Consider the following 16,525-nt stretch of genomic DNA (forward strand, 5'->3'; position numbering starts at 1 on the left):
TAAGAAGCCACAAATCAGATAAATTCCAGGAAAATAAAGTTTTATGGCCAGCATTGTATAATTCCCTAGATGTCATTATCTGATAAATTCAATTTCATTTCAATACTAATTGCAAATCTTTAATGAAATGCCTTAATCAAAAACATAAAACTACAGGATAAAGATGCTCTCAAGACAAGTTCTTAGAACAGTTATTAAATTACATCTCTTCAATGTTCTAGGAGTGTAATACAATTAAGTCGAAATAGTCAAATTTGGTTTATCAAATTTCATTACTTTACTAACTATACATTATCTAACAGGCGCCATCAAACTGAAGTTTAGAATATTTTTGTTATATTAACTCGACAATAAATTTGTAATATTAATTCAAAAAGGAGAATTATTTGGAAATTATTGAAATACATGCTATAAATTACAATTAAATGTTCGTACTGGAGAAATCCTATGATTTTCTAAGTCCTTTACGTAAATTATGAGATACAATATTTAGAACAAACTGTCAAAAATACTGTTAAAATATAGTGTTTAACTGGCAAACATTCACAGATTTCAATATTTGCTTGTAATCTTCTAAAAGACCAACATCAAACATCTGTAAAATTTACAATCTATAATTTTGGTCTGGATGCATTGATTCTATATAATTTAAGCAGCTGCACACAAAGTGCATGATACCCCCTTAATTTGCATATTGAAATTGATGCAAAAATAAAATGGGATAGTTTAATAAGGCAATTAATTAGAAGAAAAGAAAATGGCTCTGTAGAAAATATGATTGAGGATACTAAAAGGCAAAAAAAGTAGTGTGTCAAATACTGTTATAGTCCTAGCACTGTAGAATGACCAACAAAAACAATTTTGAAAATCAAAAGCAAGTCTTAATTCACACGTATCCCAACAAACACTAAACAGGCAGTTTGTAGAAATTTGACTCAAGAATATCAGAAATAATACATAAAATTTAAAGATTACTTTGGCAATCAATCCCAGCATACTGGAGTAAGTGCACATTAAGTTAAAAAAAAAAGTGTGAATCATGTAAAAATTGCCTGAATTCAGATGGTTAAAGTGCTGTTTATCATTTATGTGCAGTTAATCACAGAAATCTTGTCTTTTTAGCAGAACTAGTGTTTCAAAAGCATCTGACAAGCAAGCCCTGATTTATTGATGCCTGAAAGTGGCGTCAGCACTATTTAACTCTTCATATTATTCATAAATCATAAATTGAACAGAGATTTTAGAAGCACATGTTATCACAATGGTGTAATTACCCCTGTTATTGTTTCCTAACAGAACCAGACAGTATTAATATTAATATCAAAGTTAGCGGAAGGAAAAAAATCAAATACTCAATAAATTTTCCGATATAATTTGAACAAAACTTTGAAAACATTATATTTCTCAAGTTCTGAGGCAAAACGTGACTTTTTCTAATCTTAATTTTGTATTCACCACATCAAATGATAAGGTTTTATTACTTAACTTGTCAGGAAAAAACAAACGGAGTGCCTCTAGTTGCAGACGTAACGATCATTCAATAAAAGCAAATTCACAAGTAATCAAATCTTCTTTGCCTATAGAAGTTTCTAAAACATGATGCATGTTATCAGGTTACTACATACAGACCCATTTTAATGTGACAATACCATTAAATAAAGTAGGGGTTTAAGATTGCAAAAAAACAATTCCAGAGACAACATAAGTACATGAAGCATTTTTAAATATAAACATTTGAAAGTTGATATGTAGAACGAAACCTTGTTAGAATTAACCCTTTCCTCCAATGAAATGGTTTTTTTTGCATACTTGATTGTCATAGGATTTTTTTTTTTTTAAATGCTAAAAATATGCTTTAAAGTATAAAGGCATTGCGAAAAACAACTATTTCATCAAATAAATTTAAGTCGGATATTCCTATGATATTCCTTTTCATATTGGATACAAATTTTATTAAGTCTACTGCAGACACTTTGTAGTCAAAGCATTTCAACTGAGGTAATACACAGGCATCAAAAGGCGTCATTATGGAGTAAAGGGGGTGGCGTCAAAAGGCGTCATCATGAAGTAAAGGGTTAAAGAACATTAAGACACACACTTTTAATCCAAAAACTTTAGTTTCAAATGCTTTTCATAACACTATTTCTTCCCGTCTCTCTTGTCTACCATGACTGAGTTTAATATGTGTATACATTCACTGACACAGTTTCGAAAATACCTCTTAACTGTCAAAGGAAAATATATTACTCAAATATACACTCAAATAAAAAATCAATATTAAAGGATTCACAATAATCATTCCTTAAAATTTTTTCAATAGATTTGTTCTTGCAAATGAAGAAAACAAATTGACCAATCAGAGTCATTGTTGCATCAAACAAACCTGTGTAACCATCCATTACAAAATGAAGGAATGTTCAAAAGGATGCCAAGTTGTGTTGAAATTTGATTTGCAGATTTAGAGCAGAAGAAAAAAAAAGTAAATATCAACAGACTTTTAAGGGTATTACACAAATGATACCAAGTTGTGCCCTTAGCTCTATAATATTGATCAGAATCTTTCTTTTCATTTCAGCGCATGGATAAAACTTAGATGTGTTTGATTAATTGAACTTGATTTTTAAAGTGTAACCTTTAGAAAAAAATTACAGATGTTAATCTTCAAAAGTTCACTCAAATGATGCATGGATCAATGACAACATCTTTTGGTTAGGATTAATAGGGATGTTTTAAAAATATTAGGTAATACCAAAACATTTCTTACAACAAAGTTCATTGGCTGCTGTCTCATTGATGCAAACACCAGACCTCTTTTATTCATATTAACTAAACTTTTCAAATATGGCAGTAACTGGTCTTATGACTAATTTTTCAAATTAATATCTGAATGAAGGCTTAATTTGTCTCCATTCTAGAAAAACTTTTTTGAAATTACATAATTATATTTCCGTGTCAAGCGTTTCCATCTTAATTTTTGTTATCACTTTAAATACATCAAACAGAAAATTATGACATTTTGGACAATTTTGACAATGCAATGTAACTAAAGGTTTTGCTGCCTATATTCACATTTAATTACCATTGACAGATATGCATACATAGCGTTATACTGACAAGATCAAACTTAACTTGTCATCCCTAAACGACCGAAAGGAAACTAACCACTGTGAAAATCTATTTTAAGACCTGTTCAGTTAATTTTCTCATGATCTATCAATCTGATGCATGAAAAGATTTCATTTTTAGCATATGAAGGTTCATTAGTGCGAATATTACTGGAAATGGAAAACCAATAAAACCCACAAAGTGTATTTGCTTTAAAATCTTATAATTTAATTTTAGATGTAACACGTCTTCTGATTGGCTGACGTTATTTTGATGAGCCCATAGACATAATTTAGTCATGTGACCGTGACGTCATAAACATTTTTTCATGGTTTTCTATGGTTTAAAATGGAATTTAGAATTAAATTCTAAGAAATAACTGTAATATTTTTTCTGTCTATGGAGAAATAACATAAAAAATTTGGTGCATACTGAATAATGCGCTACTAAAATTCTAGGGGGAGCAAAAAAACTATCCCACAAAAAATAATACTTTATGAAAACTTTACTCTTGAAATTGTTTCAAATGTGTTTTACCATTTTGTAATACTAAGGATATATAGCTATAATACGTCCTTGGTAACAATACCATGTAGATTATTTTTTTCTAAATTAGTTTTAATTTTTTTTGCTAACATGTAATAATTTATCATGTCTTATCTGTAAAAAAATAGTTTGTAGTTACATTATATGTCAGATATCCCAGATCTAGAACAGACATTAGGAAGACAGCGAAGCCACTGAAAACACAACTCCAATTCCACTCCTATACTTTTTAGAGTTTTTAGAGCTTTCATTGATGATATTTCTTGTTTATTGGTTCCTGTAACAATGACACATACCTTTCTACTTTAATTCATAATAAATCATGCATTGTAATTATTATGATATCTGATTTATATCAATTTATATCATACAGAAGCCATCCACTTATTAAAATCAGTGCATATGAACTTTGGACAACTATTGATTATACATGTATTTGATTTGAACATTAATTGTCAGTGATCAAAACAATGCATTAAATAAACTGCATTGCCATAATTGGTCTCTTTGATGTACCAACCATTTATGTTTGGGTGTTTCATACATACAAGGAGATGAAATTAACTTATATTATTAACATGGGAATGCACTTAACTCCTAACCATCAATTTTGTTTTTTTTACTCCTGTTATGGTCATTTGGACCTGAAAACTTTGCAGTGATTCATATACATGTACTCATGGTAACTTGAATCTACTAACTACCCCTAAAACATCAGATTCCCAGTGGCAGATCGAGGAATTTTCAGAAGTGGGGGCCCACTGACTGCCTAAGAGGGGGCCCGTTCCAGTCAGGCTTCAGTGATTCCCTATATAAGCAACCAAATTTTTTCCCAAAAAGGGAGCCTCCTGAACCCCCTAAATCTGCCTCTGATTCCATACAGATGTATTCAACTTTTAAATATCATGACAATGTTATCATAACCACTATTTTGAGCACAATTTACTGTAAATGAACATACACGATACTTAAGTTGTATCCTTGAAAGTTGTATAATGCTCCCACACGTAAACACAGAGATGAATTCTTACACCACAATGATAAAATGATTATCTTTAATTTCATGTTATACCAGTAAGGCCTTGCTTCCTCAATTTGTACTTTTAGAAAGTCTATTGTTACAAAGGTGTTGGATCATATTACCGCATTTTACAGAAACGGAAATAGTTTCATCCTTTGTATATATCAAAGGTCTATCCATTTTTTTTTAAATTGAGCATTCAGCAATAACATGCAATAGAAATACTGCGTAAAAGTGCATCTTCTTGATTTCAAATCTTACATAATAATGTATTTGTCATGCTTATAAACAGAAATTATGTGCAGGCTAAAAATGATTACATGTCCATTGAGGCATTAAACATGTTCCATATTTAAGTTAAGAGAATCTTTGGAGAATCCAATTTTTTATCATCATTATAAAATCTGTTTTATTAGACATAATTCCTGTTATGTTGTATAAATTCAGTACATTTGTAAAACTATTTGGCATGATAAGTTCTTTGAAACTATTAAAGTCAGTTATTTTTTTCACTTAAAACATGTTGAATTAATCTAAAGGATGTACTATTAAGGTTAGGTAAAAATTAAGAAATTAAAATTGATACTATAAGCTGGTAGAGTATCAATTAAGGATAAAGATACGCTAAAAATATTGATAGGCCATGGACCTCCTTTTTGAAATATTTGACATTTAAAATATAGCGGGAAAAGGCTGACTTGGACTTTTATATTTGCATTGTATTATTTTGGTCTCAAAACAAAAGAAAGAAAATCAAGAATCTTCAAAAATTTTTGTAAATGACCTTTCATGAGCTATTTAGTGTCATAAAAAAAAGTAAATGGGTGTTATGGGGCAAAATATTTTACATTGTATTGTATGGAAAAACACCAAGGAGTCCAATGTCCAAACATTTAACACAAATTTGAAAACCTCACCTAAGTTACCAAGTACCTCCTTAATTCAAATGGATATAATATATAAATAAAGGTTTACCCAGTACTAAAAGAAATTGGCAAATATACTGTAAATTCAGAAATTATTTATTGCTATTTCGTAATTTTAGACTTCAATGTGAATTTAATTTTTCAAAAATTGAGAAAATCCTGTTGATTCATATAACCCTCCATAATCATCCCATTGTAGTATGGAAACTTGTGGTAAAATTTCAGAGAGATTTATACTCTTAAACACAAGTTATTGACTGGAAACTACAAAAATGCTTGTTTGGGCCCCTTTTTTGGCCCCTAATTCCTAAACCTTTGAGATCATAACCCCGAAAATCAATCCCAACCTTCCTTTTTTAGTTATAAACATAGGGTTAAAACAATTTTGATTTCTATTTACTTGTACTAAAGTTATTATCCAGAAACCGTCTATCTTTGGACAACGTTGCCGACGCCTTCACCCACGCTGAAGACAGCGTGATACCAATACACAACCAATTTTTTTTTAAATTTTACGGTGGTATAAAAAAGTTCCAAATGCAATTTTAAACTATTGCAATTATAACCACGTCACATTATTTTGCAATAATTTTTGAATTTCCAGGAGTAAAAGAACAACTTTTATAATAATTAAAATTGATTGATCTGAAATTTTTAAAATTTGTGAAAATTACCACAATTTTTGATAATACACAATTTCACATGTGTTCAAGCCTCCTTCTATTCTTTAAACTATTTTTTCCCAGTATGACAATTTATTCATTACAGCCCACGGTGGCTCACGATAGTTCTAACATGCTTTTAAATGGAATATTTACATAATTTATCAAGATGGGAATCAAACAAAAAGAATTCAATAAAACCATCTGTAATTAACAACATGAAATTCTCAGTAATCGATGTAATTTACACAGGATGTTAAAATCCATGATACTTCTGCAGCAAAAAATACATTTCTTTTGTTTACATTACAAATATGAGATTTTCTGCTTATTGAAATCAATTACCAGCAACTTATTGTAATTCTTCTAGGAATTATATGATTAACAGTATGAAATAGAACTTGTTTACCCCTTATATATCAAGGCTTTTCAAAGTCATTCCGTTCTTTCATTTGACTTATGTCAAACTGGGGTATTAGTATAAAATCTGGGAGTTTCTGTATTTTATTTGCAAGCTAATAAGTGTATTTGTACTTCTGTTAATTAAAATTTGATACAGCAGCCATAAAATATATTTTTTGGGAAATGAGTCCTATATTATGAAGACATTTACAACCACAGCAACATTGATAAGGGATAAAGATTTAATAATTGATAGTTGACTAAGTACGTTACATAGACCTTAAGTCTCAGGTAACCCCACTCCTACATACGATTTCTCACATTTCTCATACAATTTCCTTTTAAATCAACCCATAAATATATATTTTCTCAATAAAACAAAAATCCCAAGACAAAACTATTCTATATATTCTTACAAACAAAGTTCTAATAGAGATTTATATACATTTTTGGCTTAGTTAAGGTTGAACTTCATATAAAGTTTGAACCTTTTAAAGATGTCATTAATATCAGAACTGTAATATGTTAGTATGTTAGACACATCAGAATCAAAGAATGATGTACATTGAAGGATCAGATGTGGATCAAGGATTTCAAAAAGGAGCGGGAGGTCTAATACGTTAAGAGTAACACATGTAAAAAGTCTATGTATTGACCATATATGAAGCTCCATATAAGGGAGAACCTTTCCTGAACACCCCCTTAAATCTACAAAGTTTTTGGGCTGACAGTAAGCTAATTTTTATACATAGAGGCAAGCAGAATCAAAATCAAAGTGTCATCATACATAGCAAGCTTAAAATAACACTATTAATTACAATGCAAGCATTTTTCAAAATTATTGACCACCTCAGTATTACCTCACAGAGAGAATTTTCATAATTGTGCTAAGTATTATATCAGCTTATTTTTTTCGTTGTTGGAATGTTTAACCACTAAGGCACTTTTAAATGATTAAATTGGCTAACAATTGATATTAAGCTAATATGCAAATTAGTAAATATAACACATCTACATTTGTCATTGTACTCTAATAATCAAAATACAAAAGGCTTTTTATATGATTAACAATATTTCCAAATCTCTGATATTACATACCAGACAGACTTCCTGATTTACAGTGGATCTCCCACACAAGAGGTGATACCCGATTCTACAAATCCTATCTTAAATAAACAGAATACCTCTAGGGTGTTATAATGGTACTTAAGCACTTATATTTCTATACAAAAGCATAGAATATTGTATTGAAACATTTTAGACATGCATAAGAGAAGCATTAGACCCTATTGAGATTGAAGTCCCCATGGAGTTTTCCTGAAGTTGACATGTTTGACATATTCAATTCTACCCAACATATTATGAAACAAATAATTTAAATGCTAGCACAAATGTTCGACCAAATCATTTATAACTCAACATTTCTTTAGACTTTGTTCTAAGAAATATGAGAAATAAACTCAACAGATACCAGACAAAAATTTTGCGGTCGTATAAAAAAAGGAAAATATTTTCAGAGCTAATTTCTTGTATTACAAAAGAATTTGACCACGGTCCTTTGCATATTATCACATCTGTATGTGAAAGAAAATACTTGCAAATCTAACAGCAATCAACTTATGTTCCTATGGTTACATATAATAAGTTATATGGTTTGCTACTGACCCCCTAAGGATCCATAGAGGATAAGTAAAATTCATAAGGGGTGAGGCCAGAGGCCGAATCCGCTATGGATTTTATTCACCATCTGTGGTCCTTAGGGGGTCAGTTGTTAACTGTATAAAGAATTTAATGCACGCTCGACTTTTTCTGCTGCGTTATGATCAACAAAATTAATAGATGACGTCGCCATTAACACGTCATGAACACCCTATGAAATTTACTACATCCCTACAATCTCATAGGGGTCACCATGTGACCGTGTTAAACCAATTACAACATCATATTTTACCAGCGTTGCGTTAATTGATGTTACGGGGTACCTTGGACTGATTGATTGATTGTTGTAATACTTACACTATCACTATTTATAGATACAGATCTTATGGTCACATGTTTAGTATCTGGTGGAGCTGGTGATGGTGGCTCCCTCTGGATAGTCCCACTCTTGATATGCCAGTAATATGCTCCATCTTCATCTGTCAAATAATAGAAAATTTGGATATTTAATTCTGTCCTTTTATAAAGACAAAAGGAAAACTAAAACAAAGTTTGCAAATTATCAATATTTCTCTAATTTTCTAAATAGAATTTGAAGAATCAGTTACCATTGTGAGAAGAATGTACCTCTTTTACATTTGAATCCTGTATAGTCAAATTCTTAAACAAGCACCATATAAACAGATTTCCCTTATAAAATTAATCTGTCATTTCATAATTTACCCTGATTTTACAAACTAGTCAATTTCATATTCCATAATATATAAATAACATTTATATTTCTTCCTTAAATTCAACCTCTCAAGAAAAAGAGAATTAAGGATTGATTGGTTGTTAGCGTTTAATATCACCTTCAGCACTTTTGACTATTTTGTGGTGGCCAGTTTCAATTTTTTTAAAAGAGCCAGAAGATCTGAAATAAACCACAGACAGTTTTCTGATAAAAACTTTTGAAATATGAGGAAATTACAAATATTTGACACTTTTGGTCCTCAACTTTTGGCCACATAAGACCATTTTCCTTTATTCAATTTTACATGTCAAGAAAATTTGCTTTATTTGTACTCTTTTGGTAAGTATTTGGTTTATTCCCATTTTCTCAGTATACATAAGAAGTAAACAGCTATTAAGTCCTCATTATTGAGAATGACAGTGATTTTGTCCACTCTGTTTTCTATACCTTCACATTTCTCCCACCCTGGTGGAAGTCTTTCCTCTTTCTGTTTCTTTGGATTGTCCTATAACAAAAAATAATGCATATATAAAATTAAGAATGGAAATGGGGAATGTGCCAAAGAGACAACCACCTGACCATAGAGCAGACAACAGCAGAAGGTCACCAACAGGTCTTCAATGCAACAAGAAATTCCCGCACCCCGGAGGCGTCCTTCTGATTATTATTATAGATTATTTTCAATGATGTTTTGTGTTGAAATGTATTTTAATGGTCTCTTCTGGATTAATCAGAGAAAATTAATCCTGAGTAACAGATGTAGTGAAAAATTAAGGAGACAGCAATTTAACATATTTTATATCAGTATTTTATTTAACCTTGAATTCCATTAAAAGCTTTAAAAAAACAAAACAAAATTACACAAACATTTTTTTCCCCTCCATAATCCTCTATTTATGTTTCTGTTTATGATAAATAAAACACTCAAATGTTTCCCTTTCAGGAAATAAAAACACATTTTATATGTGACTAATTGCTTTGAAAAAAAAAAAAAAAAAAAGCTTCAGATAAACAGTTCTATACAATGTACATGTTCATTCACTTGTTTTTGTTTAAAATATCAGTATTTCATTTTTTATCCTTTTCCGGAAACATTAATGTGAAATCCTATCCTTTAATCCATACAAGGTTCCATTAATGATGTCATAATACAGATTTCAATTTCAATGTTTTGGCATCTCACAAATAATTAATGTCATAAGATAAGACCACAACTTTCACTTTCATCCAACCAAGGGACAATAAAGGTGAAGGCACAGACATCATTTAATTAATTGAAAGACAACATCAATTACTTTATAGACATTTTAACAGATTTGGTCGTGGAAGAAAACAAAAACCAACATTACGATTTTCTCAAATGTTTTGTAAGTAGAACAAAGCCCATTTTTATTAAAGTGTTTCTATAGCAGGAATGCCAAAAGTCAATTGAGCCAAAATCACTATATAAAAGCTATAGTTCTACATTGACATCAATTATTTCATTATTTTAATTAAAAGGGTAGGGTCTTATAACATCGAGTACATTAACAAATATGCATTCTTTCATCATCATGAAGTTACAGTGTCAATTCAATATAAGGTACCTTAAACTTAAACAAGAATGTGTCCTAAGTTCAAGGATGCCCAATCCGCATTATAATTTTCTATGCTCAGTGGACCATGAAAATGGGGATAAATCTCTAATTTGGCATTAAAATTAGAAAGATCATATTATAAGAAACTATGTACTAAGTTTCATGTTGAGTGGACTTCAACTTCATCAAAAACTACCTTGACCAAAAACTTTAACCTCAAGTGGGACAGACAGACTAACGGACAGAAGTAAGGACGAACAAACAAACGAACAGACAGACCCACAGACCAGAAAACATAACACCCATAAATTGGGCATAATAAAAAGAACTAAGAACATTGGCTCCTGATATTGACAATATTGAATCACTTAGATGTATTTGTTTATGTCTGGTATCTTGATATATATTAAGATATTACATCTTTTTTAACATCAAACTACATTTAACCCACAGACAAGCAAAAACACTGATGAATAACAATATTTTCCAAGATTACAAAGTTCACCTCTTCTGTTGGAGTATTATCTTCACTACCACTGTGATCTATTCTCAGCAGACCTAGGTCAGAGCTGGTAGATTTACACACCACTGCATAGATGTCATCATTCACTGGACCGTGAACGTGACTGCTTCCATCATCTGATCTAGCATCTGATTGGATACCGCTATCATTAGAGTCGGGAGAGTTGATGTCAAACCCAAACCTGAAATTGACAAGAAATTTTATAAATGCTGTCTGGTAAAAATAAATAATTGAAACTCAATGCATCTGGTGTTTTTAATTGTGTTTCTTTTTACTAAAATTTCATCTTCCAACTATTAATTATCATTATACAATCATACAGGTTCATTATTACAGCAATTAATTTGTCTGATGGGACAAAATAAATTTAAAAAAAAGTTGATTTTAATTTATTTTTAAAGGAGATGAACATAAGTTTAGCGATATATTTTTCAATTTCAAAACAATTGAAGAGAGTTTGCTATATATCTTTGCACTAATAAAAGACTAATAAAAGACTTTGTTTTACAATAGATTTCAGGATAACATAAACTAATTAACCTTAAATGGACAATACAAAGATGTTCCAAATAAAAGTTTATCTTGCAACCATTAAAGCTGATAAGATTATAAAATGAGGACATATTCGTTCATTAAATTCACCATCACCAGCTGGGTATTCATTCTACATTAAGTATCAGTTAAAGACTCATTTCATTTAAACCTAATCATTATTTTTTTTTCACAGCCAGTGGATGATAGACTACTAATTGGCCCTCAACAGCTCACTTGACAATTGTAAAGAGCAGTAGTACTTCTGGAAGTAGAAGTTCGTATAAAGAAATTCTCAAGTTTAATGATGGTTTTTGTTCTGAAATTTTTACAAATTGTATTGATGTATATTTTATTATGTAACTGAGGTTGAGACATTGATCAGACATTTATTTCACAAAAAATCTTACCACAAAAATGATAGTAAGTCATAAACAATTCAGTAACCTAAAATCAATTTTAGTCGTAAGATGTTTTGAGAAAACAGAGTTTTTACTTTACATTCTTATAAGAGCAAAGCACAGGGACATTACTAATATAATTACAATAACTTTTCTGGTATTTTTTTTTTTTAAGAAAACCTAAACAGTGGACATACATATCTCAATTCTATATAAAAATACCAGTCATCATATTTGGTTGTCTAGAACACTTGTCCTTGATTCAAGTTGATTGAATGATTATTGATTGCTTTTGTTCAGTGGAAACCATTTTATAAATACTTTAATGCCAATAATTAATCAGGTATTTACTATAACTATTTGAAACGCTGATGGTTTTATATTGGCTGGTTAATTTTGACCGCTAGAAAACAAGACCATTTTCAGAAATTAAAACACTGGTCAACCAGGGACCAGACTTTAGCCAAATAATTTCTATTCGTTATTTATTCATGTTCAGTTTGGCACGCTCAAAATACCTAAGGCCGTTTGTTTTCTCGTTTGAATTGTTTTACATTGTCTTATAGGGGCCTTTTATAGCTGACTATGCGGTATGGGCTTTGCTCATTGTTGAAGGCTGTACGGTGACCTATAGTTGTTAATGTCTGTGTCATTTTGGTCTCTTGTGGACAGTTGTCTCATTGGCAATCATACCACATCGTCTTTTTTATATTAAGGTTTATGTCTATAACCAGTATACGTAGATGAAACAAATGCCAATTGAAAAATAACATTACAGCAGAGTATATATCTGTCAACTAACTTTGTAAACTTGCTACCCCCTGTTGGTGTATCTTCCTCCGTATCAGGAGTTTCTAGAATCTTCAGTTGTTTTTCCTTGGCCTTAGCCTCTAACATTGTATAGTATCCCATAAACCCTTGCTTCTTCCTGTTTCTACTTGTTTTAGAAGTATCCATCTCCTCAAATCCACTGTCACTATTCTTCAAGTTTTTTTTGTTTTCACTTAGGACTTTTTCATTTTTTCCCCGATCTTTGTTTTCTGTTTCTTCATCTGTGGATGTTGCAACCTCATCGTCCGAAGAATTGACATCATTTAACAAAAGCCTTTTCTTTTGAGACAATTTGTCTAGTTCTTTTTTTTCTACTTTCATGTCTTTAGTTTCTTCACCTTTTTGTTTATCAAGAAGAGAAATGGTGCTCACGTCAACCTCGTCATAAATGTTGCTATCGTTTTGGTAAACGTCTTTATTCAGTTTATCGTTACTGTTCTTTCTATCTTCGTAATGATAATTTGGATTTGCAAAACTCAAATAGGTGTTTTCAACGTCTGAAAAAAATAAGATATTTGTAAATAGGGGAAGTGTCTAGAATTATTTTCAGATTTTATAAATATATAATGCAGTGTTCTAGCATTATCTTTTCCCAACAACACTGCAACTGCAGTGAAAAATGAAAGAGTGAACATATCATCACTGTAGAATATCAAATACGGTCATAGTGTCCCTTTGATTTGGATGAATTTGACATCATAATGAATGAAACCCTGAAAATGTGGCACTTATAAGAAGCCATGAATGTAAGTGATATTCACTTGTTCAGATATAAAATGAACACATTGTTTTGTCAATGTTAAGGTTCATCTTTACTTTATGACCTTTATGTACTGCCTAACCATTTTTTAATGCCATGATCATTGCACATGTTCTTAACCTCATAAATATTCTTGTGATTTCAAATAGATCCATTTGACTTACTTTTTCCTCTAATTTTTTTCATGTCTCCCAAAGACGAGAAACTTAAGATATTATCTACAAATGGCATTATAATCTTTTAGTCTGCACATTGACAATACTAAAAGGAATATTTATGAGCTGAAAACATGCAATGATTCAAAGGATTGTGAGATAAAAGCACTAAAGTATACTAAGACATGTATTGGCTTTAAACCTTACAAGTATTTCTATGAATCATGTTCAGCACAAAGATACTTATTATTCCTTTTTTTTTCTTTCTCCAAGAAATTGAAAGTTACTTAGGAAATGTTTTGGCTCCAGTATCTTGATATTTTTATCTACTTGATCTATAGTAATATGTAAAGATGGAGACATTTGCATACTTTGATGTCATTATCATTCTTCAGGTTCTATTTTTTGTGGATTTCCTTGGTAAAAGTTAACCAAGTAATTATTTAAATAGGCTTTTAAAGCCAACTATACAACATGGGTTTTTCTCAATATTGAAGGCTGTACATTTGCCTTCAATTGCATCTATCTACTTCATTTGAACTCGGGTGGACAGATGTCTCAATGGCACTCATACCACATCTCCTTATTTTTATATTGTACACATATGGTAAATCCATGAAATACAATACCCATGAATATACGATTTTTCAATAATTACATAAGATGTAAGTTTCATTATAATACGTTATTCTGATTGGCTAACATGTTATTCCGTAAACAATTGCATCAGACAATAACATTTATCATGCATGATGACACGAGGTCCCACAAAAAAGTGCACAGGTGAATTAAATAAAACTGGATAAAAATCGTGTTTTCATGATTTTAGCTTAAAAAATGTAATTATAAGTATTGAATACTTCTTTTTGAAACTTTATAGGGTTGTAAAAGCATTGACCGTGCGTACATTTTGAGAATGAAGTGCTTCCGCGCTTCATACAAAATGTACTTCGGTCAACGCATTTACCACCCAATAAATTTACAAAAAGAAGCATTCAATTCTTAAATAAAAGTTGGTGCCAAAATAATAGCGTCATTATATAAAGATTTTGCACAAGTTTAGCATAATAAATTACTGCAGGAATAAAAATTTATATGTAAAAATCTGCATGACAGATGCATCTGTGCTGTTATGCAATTTCTTTATATTTCTTCAGACTGGCTGTATACAATGGAATGCATATTTATTTTTACATATTGATAGTTTTTTCCATGTCCTGCCAAAGCAGTCTGATTGAGAATATTTATTAGTTTTCACAAACCATTATTCTAAAAAGGAATAGAGGTTAGTCTATACTGGCAGACATTTTGGTTCTTGCAGACGACAACTGTAGGGAGTACTGTTTGTCTAGAAACAACAGAGAGCTAATCAACAATGAAGAATAGTTAGTCTCTGTGGTTTTCCATGGGGTTTTTCAATAAATATTTATTGGAAGACATACAAATCTTGACAACACATTAATAGTAAATAATAAATGTACATGTAATGTCCTGCACACATAGCTAGACAACTTCACTGACTGGTCAGTTACTGGTTATAATAAAGGGGATTATTTACTGATTGAAATCTTAATGTTTCAGTATTATATTTAGAATCATATATTTAAACCATTTTTTTAAATGTAAATAGAACTGATTACCAAAGAAAATAATCTTTATCTTACAGAAGATGTCTGACCTTGAATGGCTTTTTATTAAATATCATGTCCATTACAGTTAACTGGGAGAGATCCGTTTGCGCCAAAAATGCGTCCTTTTGCGCCACAACATTTTCTCTTCAATGCTACGTTTGCGCCACCTGTTTTTAAAATTGCATGGTATCATTTGCGCCAAAAATAAAACATACGATTGCGCCAATTAGAAGAAAAATGACTTCCCTCCTCCTTTATTCGGACTTGGAACCAGCAGTTACATTAACACGGCAACTGATTGTTTTTTTTTTCTGAAACATACGTTTTCTTACTGCTGTTGCATGGGTTTTTCCAAATTTAATGTATGAAATAGCTTGTAACTTCATTTTATTGCCAAAAAGACAAACATTGAAGGATGAAATAGAACTAAAGGGTTCATTATAATTCCTGTGGAATGCTTCTGTTCCATTACTGGTAAGTCTTGTGGTAGATAGAGTTTCAGTCCATACGGATGGTGGGAACAAAGCACTGTGTCAACATATCTGAATAAAATATACTCAGCAAAAGCTTCATTTTTCTTCTCTTTTGGCATATCTTGTAATAAATATTCAGCAAAGCAATAAGTTTTCTTCGCTGTCTGTACATGGACTGTCTAATTCATTCAAGTCATTTCATTTCGCTCCAGATGCTCATCTTCATATCTTCGAACATACGAAACTTTTTTAGCCAAAAATAAATATTAATCATTAATATTAATGGTAGATATGTGTACAGGTAAATTGGCGCAAATGAGTTCCGAATATTGGCGCAATTGATACATTTTGGAAAACAAAATTTGGCGCAAATGATACCCCTAAAAAATAGTAATTGGCGCAAAAGGACTGCTGCCAGTTAACTTTGGACTATGACCTTGAGAGATAACATGTTAAAATTCAATTTAAGCATGATAGACTATAATAAGTTGTATACAAAAAAAGAAGATATGGTATGATTGCCAATCAGACAACTGTCCACCAGAGACCAAATGTCATTATGAAGAAAGTAAAAACTACAGGTTACCAA

The 16,525-nt window shown here is 30.9% G+C and overlaps 1 protein-coding gene across 5 annotated transcripts in view; it reads right to left on the bottom strand.

Annotated features, from left to right (window-relative positions):
• LOC134697153 (protein Fe65 homolog) overlaps positions 1-16,525 on the bottom strand; it is a 92,553-nt gene that overhangs the window by 19,612 nt on the left and 56,416 nt on the right. For all 5 annotated transcript variants that reach the window (XM_063559218.1, XM_063559220.1, XM_063559219.1 and 2 more), the window contains 4 exons: positions 12,889-13,414; positions 11,137-11,335; positions 9,502-9,559; positions 8,679-8,800 (listed from right to left, as the gene is read on the bottom strand). In XM_063559218.1, coding sequence (XP_063415288.1) covers positions 8,679-8,800; positions 9,502-9,559; positions 11,137-11,335; positions 12,889-13,414 — 905 coding nt within the window. The remainder of the gene's footprint in view (positions 1-8,678; positions 8,801-9,501; positions 9,560-11,136; positions 11,336-12,888; positions 13,415-16,525) is intronic.

Source organism: Mytilus trossulus, chromosome 14, assembly GCF_036588685.1.
Source record: "Mytilus trossulus isolate FHL-02 chromosome 14, PNRI_Mtr1.1.1.hap1, whole genome shotgun sequence".
Lineage (NCBI taxonomy): Eukaryota > Metazoa > Mollusca > Bivalvia > Mytilida > Mytilidae > Mytilus > Mytilus trossulus.